At 37.9% G+C, this 13,362-nt stretch overlaps 1 protein-coding gene across 1 annotated transcript in view; it reads left to right on the top strand.

The window, feature by feature from the left end:
* Nucleotides 1-13,362, top strand: part of SETD3 (SET domain containing 3, actin histidine methyltransferase) — a 60,511-nt gene that overhangs the window by 23,566 nt on the left and 23,583 nt on the right. Inside the window, exons 5-7 of the mRNA XM_035328786.1 lie at nt 1,809-1,957; nt 2,953-3,025; nt 3,560-3,816. Of these exons, the coding sequence (XP_035184677.1) occupies nt 1,809-1,957; nt 2,953-3,025; nt 3,560-3,816 (479 nt within the window). The remainder of the gene's footprint in view (nt 1-1,808; nt 1,958-2,952; nt 3,026-3,559; nt 3,817-13,362) is intronic.

The following is a 13,362-nucleotide window of genomic DNA, read 5'->3' as shown; positions in this document are numbered from 1 at the left end:
ATCGCCTGAAGTGTCATACTTTGTGATTTCCTCAAGTAGGACAATGGGTTGCAGAATGTGAACTAAAATTACCTTGATTATAGAAAACTTAACTTGAAAATGGAGTATTTGTGCTTTCAAAATTTTTTTTGCTTGTTTGATTAATTACCAAAACTTTCAATAAAGCTGATTTTTCAGTAATTTTTATCAGTACAGCTGTATCTTGTTTGGTATAGAAATAAATTGTTCCACAATAGTGACTGTAACTTATGTAAGCTAGTCTTACTAGACATGCCTTACTAGCCTTAGGTCTAGATATATTTTATGGAAAATAATTCTGTGAAATTAATATGAAATAAAGGAGATAGCAGCTTTGTTTAAAAGGAAATAAACAAAATATGGTACAACACATTCTCATTGCATTGAAAAGACTTCATCAATATACACCTTTTAAACTGCCTTGTCAAAAAATATAGCTTACGTGATAGTTGTACTGTCATGTTAACTGCAGGTGATTGGTTTGGGGTTTTGAAATGCATGATTTTTAGGAAAATAGTTTGAGATACACTACTGCTACTTTTCCTAATTTTCCTAAAACTCTCCTCAACACCATAAAATCATAGAATGGCTTGTGTTGGAAGGGACCTTAAAGATCACCCAACCCCCTGCCATAGGCAGGGATGCCACCCACTAGATCGTGTTGGCATTGAACATCTCCAGGGATAAGGCATGTACAGCTTCTCTGGTCAACTTGTTCCAGTGCCTTAGCACCCTCACAGTAAAGAATTTCTTTCTGATGTCTAATCTATACTCTTTAGTTTATGACCATTCCCCCTTGTCCTATCATTATCTACCCCAGAAAAGAGTCCTTCTCCATCCTCTCTATAGGACCCCTTTAAGTATTAAAAGGCTGCTATAGGGTCTCCCAGAGCCTTTTCTTCCTCATGTCGAACCTTTTGTCCACCAGAACCCCCAAGTCTCTCTTGACAGGGCTGCTGTCAATGACTTCCCCCATGCCTAACCAAAATATCTTCAAATGTAAGCCATTTCCTGTTTGCATATTGTCACTCATAAAATGGCCTGAACACCAGGGGTGTTTGGACAATTTTAATGTGATCTGATGCTGGAGTTTGGATTGAAGGGAACTTAGAGGCAAAGAGGTGTAGAAGGATGACTGAGTATAGCTGGGAACCATAATGTGTAAGTTCAAATCTGATGAAGGTTAAAGGGAAAGCTGAGGAAGTGAGTAAGACTTGTGATTTCACTGGAGGACCGCGTGCCTGTTGGAGAATCAGTGTCAAGAATTTGGAAGAGCTCTGTGATATCAGGAGGATGATCAGTTCTTAGTTATTTTAGCATATCCATATGTTATGTGAAAAAGCTAAGTGCCTTGTGCGTGAGAGGAGCTTGATATCTGCTTATCATTTCCAGTGCTCAGTTAATGAAACTTCAACATGCTCCTAAATTCCTTCTTGTGTCTGTATTACCATGTTGTGGTGATTGCATTTATTATCAATATTTAGCTGAGAAATATTTTCATTTTCTTCTTTAAAAGAGAAAGAGGAGGGGTGTTTCACATTTCATCATAGCTTGATTTAAATGGTTGTGTTTTTAAGGTAAGCCAATCTTGCAGAATATCTAATTTGATGAAGACTGGGTAAAACACTTTTCTACTATCAAGTAATACTTAGCGAAGACCAGTTCTCACTCAGCTTCTTCAAAGGATAACTGTTATCTTATAACACATACCTGTTTACATGTGCTTATATACTGATTTTTTAAAATCTTTCTCCTCTTATTTCTGCATCTTTAATACACTTTATATACAGGTTTGTCTATTGTTTTTGATGGAAAAAGAGATGATTATTTCCCTGAATTGATAAAATGGGCAACTGAAAATGGAGCATCCACGGAGGGTTTTGAAATAGCTAACTTTGAGGAGGAGGGGTTTGGTTTGAAAGCAACAAGAGAGATAAAGGTAAGCATGTGAACATTTGACTAGATTAGAAAATGATTAGCTGCAGAGCTGTGAAATGTTCATCTTCTTCCTGTCCCCCTTTGATGAAACTGAAATGTTCTAAACTCTGTACTTGAGAAATGAATTTGAGTATTCTGTCCAAATAATACTGGGAATTTATTGGTCTTTTTATCTCCTTGTTTGCCCATAATGTTTACCCTATCACCAGAGTACTCTTACCCCATTGATGTAGCCCTCTCACATTGATTTTTATAGCTCTCCTCTTCCAGGTCCCAGTGCCTTCTAAAGCACTGGTCTTTTTGCTTCCTAGAGGTATTGTGATACTTATTTTCTAGTGAATTTGGAGGAAACCAAAATCAAAATAAAACCTTGGTACTGAGTATCTTACGCTCATTAGGTAAAGAATATAGATGCACACGGTTTGCTAATAGGTAAGCATGTAAAGCTGTTCTTTACAGCTGTTTCCCATCTGTAAAATGGAGATGGAAAGAGGCAATTGGCTACTGTAGAAAAAATGTTAAAAAATGAGCATGTTGTATTCTTTCTAGGGCTTTAGTAGCATGTAGTTAATAATGCTAGCACTGCTAGTTAATGAGAATCAAAATCCTGAGCAGTTCTTCTAAAGTCATAAGGGGCAATATGAAAATACTTGTACTGGGAGAAAATATTTGATCAATAATTAATAGCAATATAATGGCTGTTGTAGCTCTGAGGTTGTGTGGGCCATCTACATGTTGGCACCCTCAAAGTGAAACACTTTATTTTGTAATACAAGTATCTTTGTTTTAAGCTTTCTATAATGAAGATCTGTACACGTTAGTTACCACAATATGATATTTGTTTAACTTGCAGTGGAAGAGAAGGAAGAATTTTGATGTAAAATAATTTTGATTTAAAAAGAAAAAACCCTGGTATTTAATGTTAATATATGCTTAAGATGGCTGGCACTTCATATACATGCTAATTGACCCTCTATACTTTTTTTCTTTCTGTAGGCTGAAGAGTTGTTTCTGTGGGTTCCTAGAAAACTCTTGATGACAGTCGAGTCAGCTAAAAATTCAATATTAGGTAAGAGCTTAAGGAAGTTCTTAACAAGAAGTTATGTATGGGATCATTTAATGCAAGTCTCTTATTTAGTTGGTCAGCTGTACCAGAGGACTGCTTATCATCCTCACCATCAGGTTTGGAATACCTAGAAGCTTGAAGCGTCAGTGGAAAGAATTTAATTTTCCTCTACTGCTGGCTGAGCACACTAGATATCTTCCAGATGCATGTGTGTTATTTTGAACACATATCTTGTACAATGTTCTGTGTATAATGTACTATGTGTTTCTATAATAATGGGAGTTGAGATGTTCTGAGACACAGTATTGCTCTAGTTTCTTCATGTCTTCAATTGTATAATTGTATGAGGCATTTTTCAAGTAACTTGCAGCATAATACAATGTGGGTGGCCAAATATTTTAGAAACCTGAAAACCTTTTTTTTTCTTATTTGAAAATTCTTACACGTTACATGTCACAATGTTTATTTAAACTGAATCTAGGGTGATACTTTCCATGGGCTGTTAATTTAGCACCTCACCTTTCTGGGTTAATTCAGGTTCCCTGTATTCTCAAGATCGAATTCTTCAAGCTATGGGCAATATAACATTGGCATTCCATTTACTTTGTGAGCGAGCCAACCCCAACTCTTTCTGGCTGCCCTACATCCAGACTCTCCCCAATGAATATGATACTCCACTCTATTTTGAAGAAGATGAAGTACAGTATCTTCAGTCAACTCAGGCCATACATGATGTTTTTAGTCAATATAAAAATACAGCTCGACAGTATGCCTATTTCTACAAAGTTATTCAGGTAAGGATCTTAAAAGTAGTGTATATTATACGTTGTTCTTGTGATGATTATTGAGGAAGGTGTGAAAACAGTGATGCTAAATAATAGAGAAACTGTATTGCTCTTTAGAGGTTTGAATCATTAAAGCAATTTCCGGCTGCTTTTTTGAACTGCTGTTAAAATTTCACAGTTCAGTAGGCTTATGAATATATAAAAATGTATTTAGCTGGTTGAGAGAAGTGATTACTGCCCTTTGTTTGGCATTGGTGAGGCCTCACCTGGAATACTGTACGTTTTGGGGCCAACCAGTACAAGAGACGTTGACAAAGTGGAGCAAGTGCAGAAGAGGGCTACTAAGATGTCACTTACTTAAGCCCTTTATCTGGTAAGGAAGACAGTGAGGGAGCTAGGGAAAGGGTGATAAAGGGTGGTTCAATTATTGTTTGTAGTTTTTCCCACCAGTAGCCAGACTCCAGAAGTTTGCCTGTGGGGAAATCGGGATAGGTGCCCTCAAGAGATCTTGTACAACTTACATTTCTTTGACTTCTTGAAAAAAAAAAAATAGTTTTCAGTAAACAAAGCAAAATTAGAATTATTAATTGATGTAGAAAAGAACACTGCATATGTTGTATTTTCAATGACTGTGGCTTAACTGTTGCTTTCTCTTCTAGTTAATACAGTTATTTTGATTGCTTTTAAATACATAAACTCATATGATTACAGTTTGAGTATGGGGAGTCTTGAGGCAGGTGAACTTTTCACCATTCTCTGAAGTAATGATTTAAATTGAGTTTCTAAGAGAGAACTGTTACTCTGACTTACATATAGACATAATTGATGTAGGTTATGTAAATGGTGATGTGTTGTTGTCAAGGCTATGCTCAGTGCCCAACCTTCCAAAGCTTTTTGTGGCACAACTTATATGAAAAATATGTAACTATGTGCTGAATTTTCCACAAATGGGTGGTCTAGCTACAACTATTTTGGCCATAGGAGAGGTCAGAAGACACAAAGCAATTCTTTTCTCCCTTAGTATTATCAGACTTCCAAAACTTTATTGTTAACTTCTTAAAGTCAACAAAAGTTATGTTATTCTGCTTAATGTTTCAAACGCAGTCTCAAGTTAGCAAGTATTGTGAGGGCATGAGGAATGGAGGAACACCTTTCACAACCTAAAGTCATTGCTATAGTGGGTAAACACCAAGTTAGATTCTTTGTTTTGAGGCAAGGAGTATGGTAGGAACAGTGGCTTTATACCAGGAAGGAAAAATATTTCTTCAAAATTTCACAGGAAAGGGTAACTTAAACAACTCTCCTTTCTTGCTACGTGCAAAAAAGCATTTTCTAGGCTGCCAGGTCACACTTGATCTTCCAGTTCTTTGCCTTTTTTCTCAAATTGTATTGTCTGAACAAATAGAACTACTACATCGTCTTTTTTCTTGTATATTTTTATATCTTTTTACCCCTGAATAGTTCTACTGTTTTTAAAGCATTGCTAACATAATATTGTGTAACATTATCTGACTCTTCTAACTGCTATTCATACTCTAGTAAAACTTATTCAGATAACTACGCTATTGCTATGACTAGTTCCATCAGTTTCATGACACTACTAGCAGCATAAGTCAGTGTGAGAGGTTATGCAGTTACGATGTTAATTAAGAAAAACTTAAATATAGTTTTGCAGAGAAATAAGATTTGGAATGATACCCAGGATTTTGACTGTCCAGTATTTCAGAACCTCTTCCCAATGATCGATGAATACATTTAAACTGATGCTAAGGTGGTGCAAGCAGAACACAAGAATGTTTACAGAATGCAGTAGTGTAACATCAGTTGGAGCATGTGATGTCTATTAAGTGAAAAGCAGCTTAAATGTTTGACAAAACATTTTCTGTCCATGAAAGCTTTGTCACAGAAAATCTGTTTACAGGCAGCAAATATATGCTACTTCTCTTATTGTCTCTAAAAGCTAATCAAAAATCATTTGTATAAAACATAAGCTAATGTCATCAAAGTAATGTCTCACTAAATAATTCATATTCAGCATCAAAGGCCATGCTGTAGAACGTTAGAGTAAGAAAAGAAAAGTAATTAGAAAAAAAAATTGAGCAAGGAAAATAACGTACATGAGATGACTTTAGGGGTAGACCATCTTTAGAGCCCTGGTGACGGCGATTTGCTGAACATGATAATAAGAGTGTGGAGTATTAAAAGCTTGTTTTGTTTTATATTAGAATTTACATGGAAACTGGTATGGTACCTCCTGGAGGACGATTTCTCAGCAGTGTGCCTTAGCAGCCAGGAAGGCAAAATGTATTCTGGGGTGCATTAAACACAACATAGCCAGCTGGTCAAAAGAGGTGATTCTCCCATTGTGTTTAGCGTTGGTTCAGTCTCATGTGAAATACTGCATTCAGTTCTGGGCTGCACAGTTCAAGAAGGATTTTACGATATTTGAATGTGTCCAGAGGAGGGCAGCAGAGCTGGTTAAAGAACTGGTTACATCCTATGAAGAGTGGCTGAGGACACTGAATTTGTTAGACTTGCAGAAAGGGAGGTTGAGGAGTGACCTCATTGCTCTTTACAACTTCCTGAGGTGGGGAAATTGAGAGGGAGCTGCTCATTGTTTCTCCCTGATACCTAGAGCCAGGATACAAGGTCAAAGCTATGCTGGGAAGGTTCAGGCTAGACATTAGGTAAAACTTCTTTTCCAAGTGGCTCGCTGGGCACTAGAACAGGCTTCCTGGAGAGGTGGTGGATACCCTATGCCTGTCTGCATTTTAAGGCATTTGAATAACAGTCTTCATGATATATTTAAGCTTTGGATCAGCCACTAAGTAGTTTGGCAGGATGAGATCTATTTAGGTCCCTTCCAGCTGAAGCTATTGTATTCTGATATTGCTGAGGGTGATTTAGTTCAGTTTGATCTGCAGCAGTGGGGAAATGATGGTGGAAATAGTGTTTAAATAAATGGTGCTCTTCTCTTTGAGTTTTATATTAGTACATCCAAGAAAGCACTTAGTCCTGTATTGTTGTCTTTCATATGAAGTGTGAAACATACAGTGTGAAGTGTGAAACATTTGCTTGTGGTCCAAAAATCTAGACCAGCTATTTTTGTCTCTTGACAAATACTTTTATTCCTTGCATAACATAGCTATTGTTTCACACTGGATGTCAGTATGAACAGAGATCAGTTGGGTGTAATTTGCTTTATTTACTTGTTCTTTGGAAAATGAGTGGTAAGGTCTAGGTAAATTTTAGGTGTGTTCTGGTTGTTTGGTGCCATACTTCAGCACTGCTAGCTAGGTAACTAGTTTCAGCTGAAAGTTTCTTTTACTGTTATTCAGTAAATTTCGCATTAGGAAGATAGAAACTTCAGCTGGCTCCAGGAGCGTCAAGTGAATGGACTAGGTACTTGCTAATAATGCTTTTGATGAAACCTATGGAAGTTTTAAAACTTCTTGATCTTCATTTCTGCTCTCAAAAATAAAAACTTGTAAGTTTTGAAACACTGAAGAAAAAGTGCACAGGAAAAAAAATGCCTCTCTTTTTTTCCCTAAAATAAAATATCATTTTTCATTATTCAGGAAAAAAATGAATGAATTTTGGTATCATCTTGCATGCACTCATTATTTTATAAATAAACTTGACCTACAAAATATTAACACTAAGGGTAATGTTTTTAGGAAATTCATGAGCATATGGAAATGGAAAAAGAGGTGGGGAAAAAAATCATCATATAAATGAAAAGGCAAAGCAAAACCGTTTTCTTATGAAAGGCAGAGTACTCTGCAAGCTGTATGAAAGTGAATGTTAGATTTTTGTGTACCATCATTTCATTCACTACTACTACTACATTAGAATAAGCATTTTAATGAAAGATGATTCATGTGACCAGGATTTTGATTCTGCTTCAGGTATGCAGTCTAATATTTTTAGACGTTTATAGATACCCTTATTTTGCGTTACAGAAGTCTTATATTTGTTTTTGTGAGAGCTCTTCTACTGCAGGAAGTAAAACAAGTAGAACCTTAAAACAAAAGGTGTTTTTCTAATATTTGGGGACACTGAAAATGGGATTACTTTGTGAAGTTAAAATATTTTAAATACTTCGCAGCATTTTTCTTCTGCAAAATGTTTCTAATGACTAGGGTAATAAAGGGGTTAAAAATAATTTATTCAAATGCTTCGCTTTCTTTCCATGTAGGATCTCTAGACTGTTATTAAAATAATTTTGCCTCTGATACATGTGCAGATTTAAACATTGTTTGACAAGTGTTGGTCTGTTTTATTTCACTAGTTTCTCTGTAATGGTGGCGTTCTCAAAACAGTGTAGTTCTCCTTCTCAAAGTGAGTAGTCCAGATACACATGAAGAATGGGCAGATTTATGCATTTCACAGCTGTTGCAAGCTAAACTGTAGTCTGGTTTGATAAGCAGAAACAGGTGTGATGTTGAGTAGACAAAAATAAACCCTTGAGCATGTTAGCCAGGATGTATAAACCACACTGACACCTTTCTTAATGTATGTAATTAGATAACTAAAAAACAGTTAAAAGTTCTTGCAGATGTACTTTAAAGGTGTGTTTGGCCTCTGCATCGCTATCAAAATACAGAGAGTGGTCAAAAGAGTACTTTCATCATAGAAGACTTGCAGTTTTAAGCTGGTTTTGTAGTTTGTTCCAATGAGAAGTTTTGTAAACTGCAGGATTTTCTTTTCCCTTAGAAGGTATGTATGTGATTTCCATTAACATTTATAGACATTGCATGCATACAGAAGGGTGAACAGAGCTCAAATGTTTGTGGCTTAATGTTAAAAAATTTTTTTACACTGAAATGTGTTATAATAAGCACAAGAGGGAGCCATATAGTTTACAGACATTCACAGTGAGATTATATTCCTAAAGAAAATAAATGAAGTTTGAACCTTTTTAAAAAGAATAGGTGGTGGTTTTCCTGTTTGAATTTCTTGCAGCTGCACCTGGGTGACTGTTTGTGGTCTACCAAAGAGAAATTTTTGTAAATCAAAACAAGACATCAAGATGGAGTGTTCTTAGAGCAGGTATAAGTGCCAGAATACTATTTAATTGTCTGGGACACTACGGATGTAGTCGAGGCTGTAATAGCTGCCTTACTAAAAGACAACTTTATGATAATTTCAGTGAACTTTTAATAGTCCTTAAGTGGTAATATGGTAAGTCTGAAATTGGCAGAGCCCTTAACTAGCATGACTTCTGCTGTGCTAGCCAGCTGTATGTAGGTAGTATTTATGTGTAGCTGCTTCTTATGCCCTGGACTAGAGGATCAGTTTTGTGGGATGTTAAGGATGACAGTTTAAACGGTAATTTAGACAACATTTTTAGCCTGTGGTCTCTGGACCATCGGGGTCTGCAGATTTTTTTGAAGGGCACTAACAAGCTAGCTGTTTCAAACTGCTATGGGTTAAATTGTAGTGAGTGTCTGCTACAGACTATCTGATCAGGAGAAGGAAAGGGATGAGACCTACAGATGAGACCCTCTACAGAAGTAGCTTCATGTTTGCAGGGTCTGGCCCTCACGGGGGACTTCAACCACCTTGATATCTGGATGTAGCAGGAGAATCACCTCCTTGGAGCGGCTGGCTATGCTGGGTTTAATGCAAAATGCAGGTTGTCCCCTCAGCTGCCAGGGCACGCTGCTGGCTTGTGCCAAGCCTGCTGCCCACCAGCACCTCCAGGTCCCTTTCTGCCAAGCTGCTCCCCAGCCACTCGTCCCCAGGCTGTGTCTGCGTCCATCCCTAGTGCAGCACCTGGCATTTTCCTCTGGTGAACTAACTTAATGCCTTTGTTAATCGACCAGTGCTCCCATCTATCTTCCCTCTGCAAGGCCTCTCCTCCCTCCAGGGAGTCAGCAGCACCTCCCAGTTTAGTATCGTCAGCAAACTTGATAGGGATATATACAATTCCTGCATCCAGATTGTTGATAAAAATGCTGAACAGAGCCAACCATCGACCTGAGCCCTGGGGAAGCTTGCCAGTGGTTGGCCGCCAGCCAGATGGGCACAGCGCACCCTCAGCAGGTTTGCTGATCATCCACAACTGGGAGGGGTGGCTGAAACACCAGGGGGTTGCGCTGCCATTCCGAGGGACTTGAACAGGCTGGAGGAATGAGCTGACAGGAACTTCATGAGCAATCCATTAATGTGCTGGGGGCCAAGTTCAACACGAGCCAGCAATTTCCCTGCCACAGAGGGATAATGGTGTCCTGGGCTACCCTGGTGTTTCCAGCAGATCGAGGGAGGTGATCCTTCCACTCAGCTCTGGTGAGCTCTGTCTGTATTTCTGGGCTCCCTAGTATAACAGAGATGGAGCTACTGGAGGGAGTCCAGTGAAGGGCTGTGGTGGTGATTAAGGAATTGGATTGGATCATCTCTTCTGTGAGGAAAGGCTGAGAGAGCTGGGACTGTTTAGCGTAGAGGAGAGGTTTGAGGAGATGTCCTCAATGTGTATAAATATTTGAAGGGAGGGTGCAAAGAAGAGGGAGCCAGGCTCTTTTCAGTGGTGTCCAGGGCAGGACAAGAGGCAATGGGCATGTGAACATCACATACCCATGGACGTCAGGAAATACCTTTTTACTGTGAGGATGACAGACCATCGGCATAGGTTGCCCAGAGAGGTTATGGGATCTCCCTCCTTGTCTGGACCTTATCCTGGGCAGCCTGCTCCAGGTAGCTCTGCTTGAGTGGGGCATTAGGACCAGATGACCTCCAGAGGTACCTTCCAACTGCCACCATCCTGAGACTCTGAAGCTCAGCTTGGGCAAGTTGAAGGCCACAGCTGATTGGTAGAGTTTGGGTGAATGGAAGAATGTTGGAAATCCCTGTTGCTCAAACTCTCTGCTCTCAAGCCATAACACAACACTGTAGTTTGTAACAAAACCTCTTTATATCACATATATAATAAAAAAATGCATTTGTTTGTAAATGTTTTGTAAAACTTTGTATTTTAATAGCTATATCTAAATTGAAAAGCAATGTCAAAGTCCAGGTGCTTGCAAATAACTGTTTTGTAACATGACAGAGGTAAGAGACATAAGATTCCATCTTGTGGATGGAATAAATTCAGTCATGTTCTAATTTTATATGCACTCTTCTTAACTTTTTAAACTGTTTTGGTTAAAAGAAATGACAATGAAGTGAGGAATCACGTTTTCCTATTAACCTGTAAACTGGGATGCATTTCATGGATACAGTGCATCCTAGCAAGAAGCTTTATGGCCAGTAGAAGTTAACTTTATGAGAAATGCTAATGACAGGATCTTCTTTCTGTAACTTACTTTTGCACAGAAGTAGCATAAAAATCAGTAAATAAAGAAGAATTGTCAATCAATAAGAATTTTATAATTAAGCTGATTGGAGAAAACAAAGTCACTTAAGAAATATTTTAGCAAATTTAGTCTTCTTTCTCTCAGTTCTGTTTCTTTACAGTGTTAATGAGCAAATACCACAAAATGCTTTCTTTACCTCTGTCAAGCTACTGTTACTCAAGAAGTCAGAAGTGCCCCATGATTCATACTTTTTTTTTTTTTTTTTCTTTTAATAGAATCTATTTGGTAATAGTGCTAGGTAGTATCTGTAGCTTGTATTGTATCAAGTGTTTCACAGCAGCACTTGCTGACCCGGAATAGTTTTCTGACCAGTATGTATTGACACCTGGGTGGTGCTTGTGAAAATGTTATATTGTAGATCTGTTGTGAATGCAACCCCTTGCAGTAATCTATCCAGAGGTATTTTGATCTGTTTGCACTATTGGACAGAACTTAATCTCCTGGAGGCTGCAATCCCTTTTGCTCAGATTTTAAATTTGATTTCTTATTCATATAAAATTTAACTAATTGATTTAACATGACTGAACTCCAAAATCTAGTTAGTAGTTGTTGGGCACTGGAATATTTATTTTAGTAAGGAGGTTTTAAAGTAGTAAGTTCTAGATCTCAAAATAATATTTTAGCATCTTTAAATCTGGTATCACATTTGGCTCTTCAATATCGGGTATATTAGGCGAGATATCACATCTCTAGCTTAATTTTGACACAATTTTTAAAGTTGTGATACTTTCAATATGACTTATGCCAGTTTTGCGTTATTTCTCCTTATTCTTTCTAATCTATACTATTCCAATAAGGGTATGCTTTTCCAGCAAGATACCACCATTTAAATTTTCTGTGCTAAATATTGTTTGAGTTAAATGCAGGCAAGCATATTGCCTTTTAGAACTCTCTATTCAAATGTTTGGAAGTTATTTTTTAGCTTTAAATTGATATAATAGATAGAGAATATTTGAATACTTCTACAGAGTTGAACTATTGTGCAGTCAAAAGTAAATGCATTTGGAAGCAGAATATAATTTTGATCGTGGACCAGGTAGGTCTTCAGAACTCTGCTGTTCCCCTCACTTAATTTGTACTCATTGCCATACCAATCAAATAGCTTTTTTCAGAAGTAGTGTCAGTGTCAATGGAAAACAAACAAACAAAAAAGGCACTTGTAAATTCTATATCTTTCCCTTTTGTTTACTTGTCTGCTATAAATGTCAGCTTTAGGAGAGATTGAAAATTTCATTGTGTGGGCAGTTGCAGAGGTAAGATAACATTGCTATTTATATTTGCTTTGTCCAAATTCCAACAGCTGAGTTGTTCTGCTTGATCAATAATAAATCAATAGACAGTTAATGATGGAATATATTTATGCCTTTCTGTGTTTTTCCTCTCTGTAAGGGCCAAAATATTGTATTAATCTGTTTTGCTGGCAGCAAACTGAAGATTGACTATGCTTGTACTGTACCACTTAGTGTATCTACTGTAAGGTGGTTTTGGCTTTGCAAACATGGGCCAATTTCCTGTGTTTTTTTTAATCATTTCTAGTATATCCTACCCCTGGCTATGATGGCAATGACAGCAGTTCCTATGGCTTTGTTGGGCCATTCCTGTGGCCTCCCATCTCCATCAGAGAAGCAGCTACAGGCTTTGTGTGTCTCTGTCAGACAAATGAAGAGCTCAAGACCTTGTATGAGTAGGAGGTCTTCTTCCTCCTTCCCCCGTTCCTTCCTTGCCTCCCACTGGAACACAGCGACAGCTCTTGGCTTTGAGCCAGCCGGACACAGGAGGAGGTGTTTGGCTGTTCGGGCAGCATTTGCTCATCAAACAGCTGTTCCCTATTTCCTCCGAGGAAAAGGTGGCAGGCCATATGGAGGCATCCTGTGGTCCAGATTCAGCCCATGGGTGCCAGTTGGACCATGCTGGCCTAGATCGAAATTCAGGCACATCCTACTTGGTGTTTGTTTTTTTCTGACAGAATGTTCTAAATTTTGGATAAGGACAGACAAGATAAAACGTATCTTTCATTTTGGAGGTGGATATCATCTTTCTTTGGACATTCATCGTTAAATTAAAACCTCCTGATTAGATCTTATTTTATATTCTGAATGGTTTGCGTTCATTTACACTAGCCTAAATGCACTCTTTCCTCTAGAGAAAGAGAGATGTACTTCAAAGAGTGTATGCCAGCACTAAGCAAAATTTGTTTCTG

Source organism: Oxyura jamaicensis, chromosome 5 (genome assembly GCF_011077185.1).
Source record: "Oxyura jamaicensis isolate SHBP4307 breed ruddy duck chromosome 5, BPBGC_Ojam_1.0, whole genome shotgun sequence".
Lineage (NCBI taxonomy): Eukaryota > Metazoa > Chordata > Aves > Anseriformes > Anatidae > Oxyura > Oxyura jamaicensis.
The sequence above is the reverse complement of the archived record's forward strand: the minus strand, read 5'-3'. Positions and strand labels throughout refer to the sequence as shown.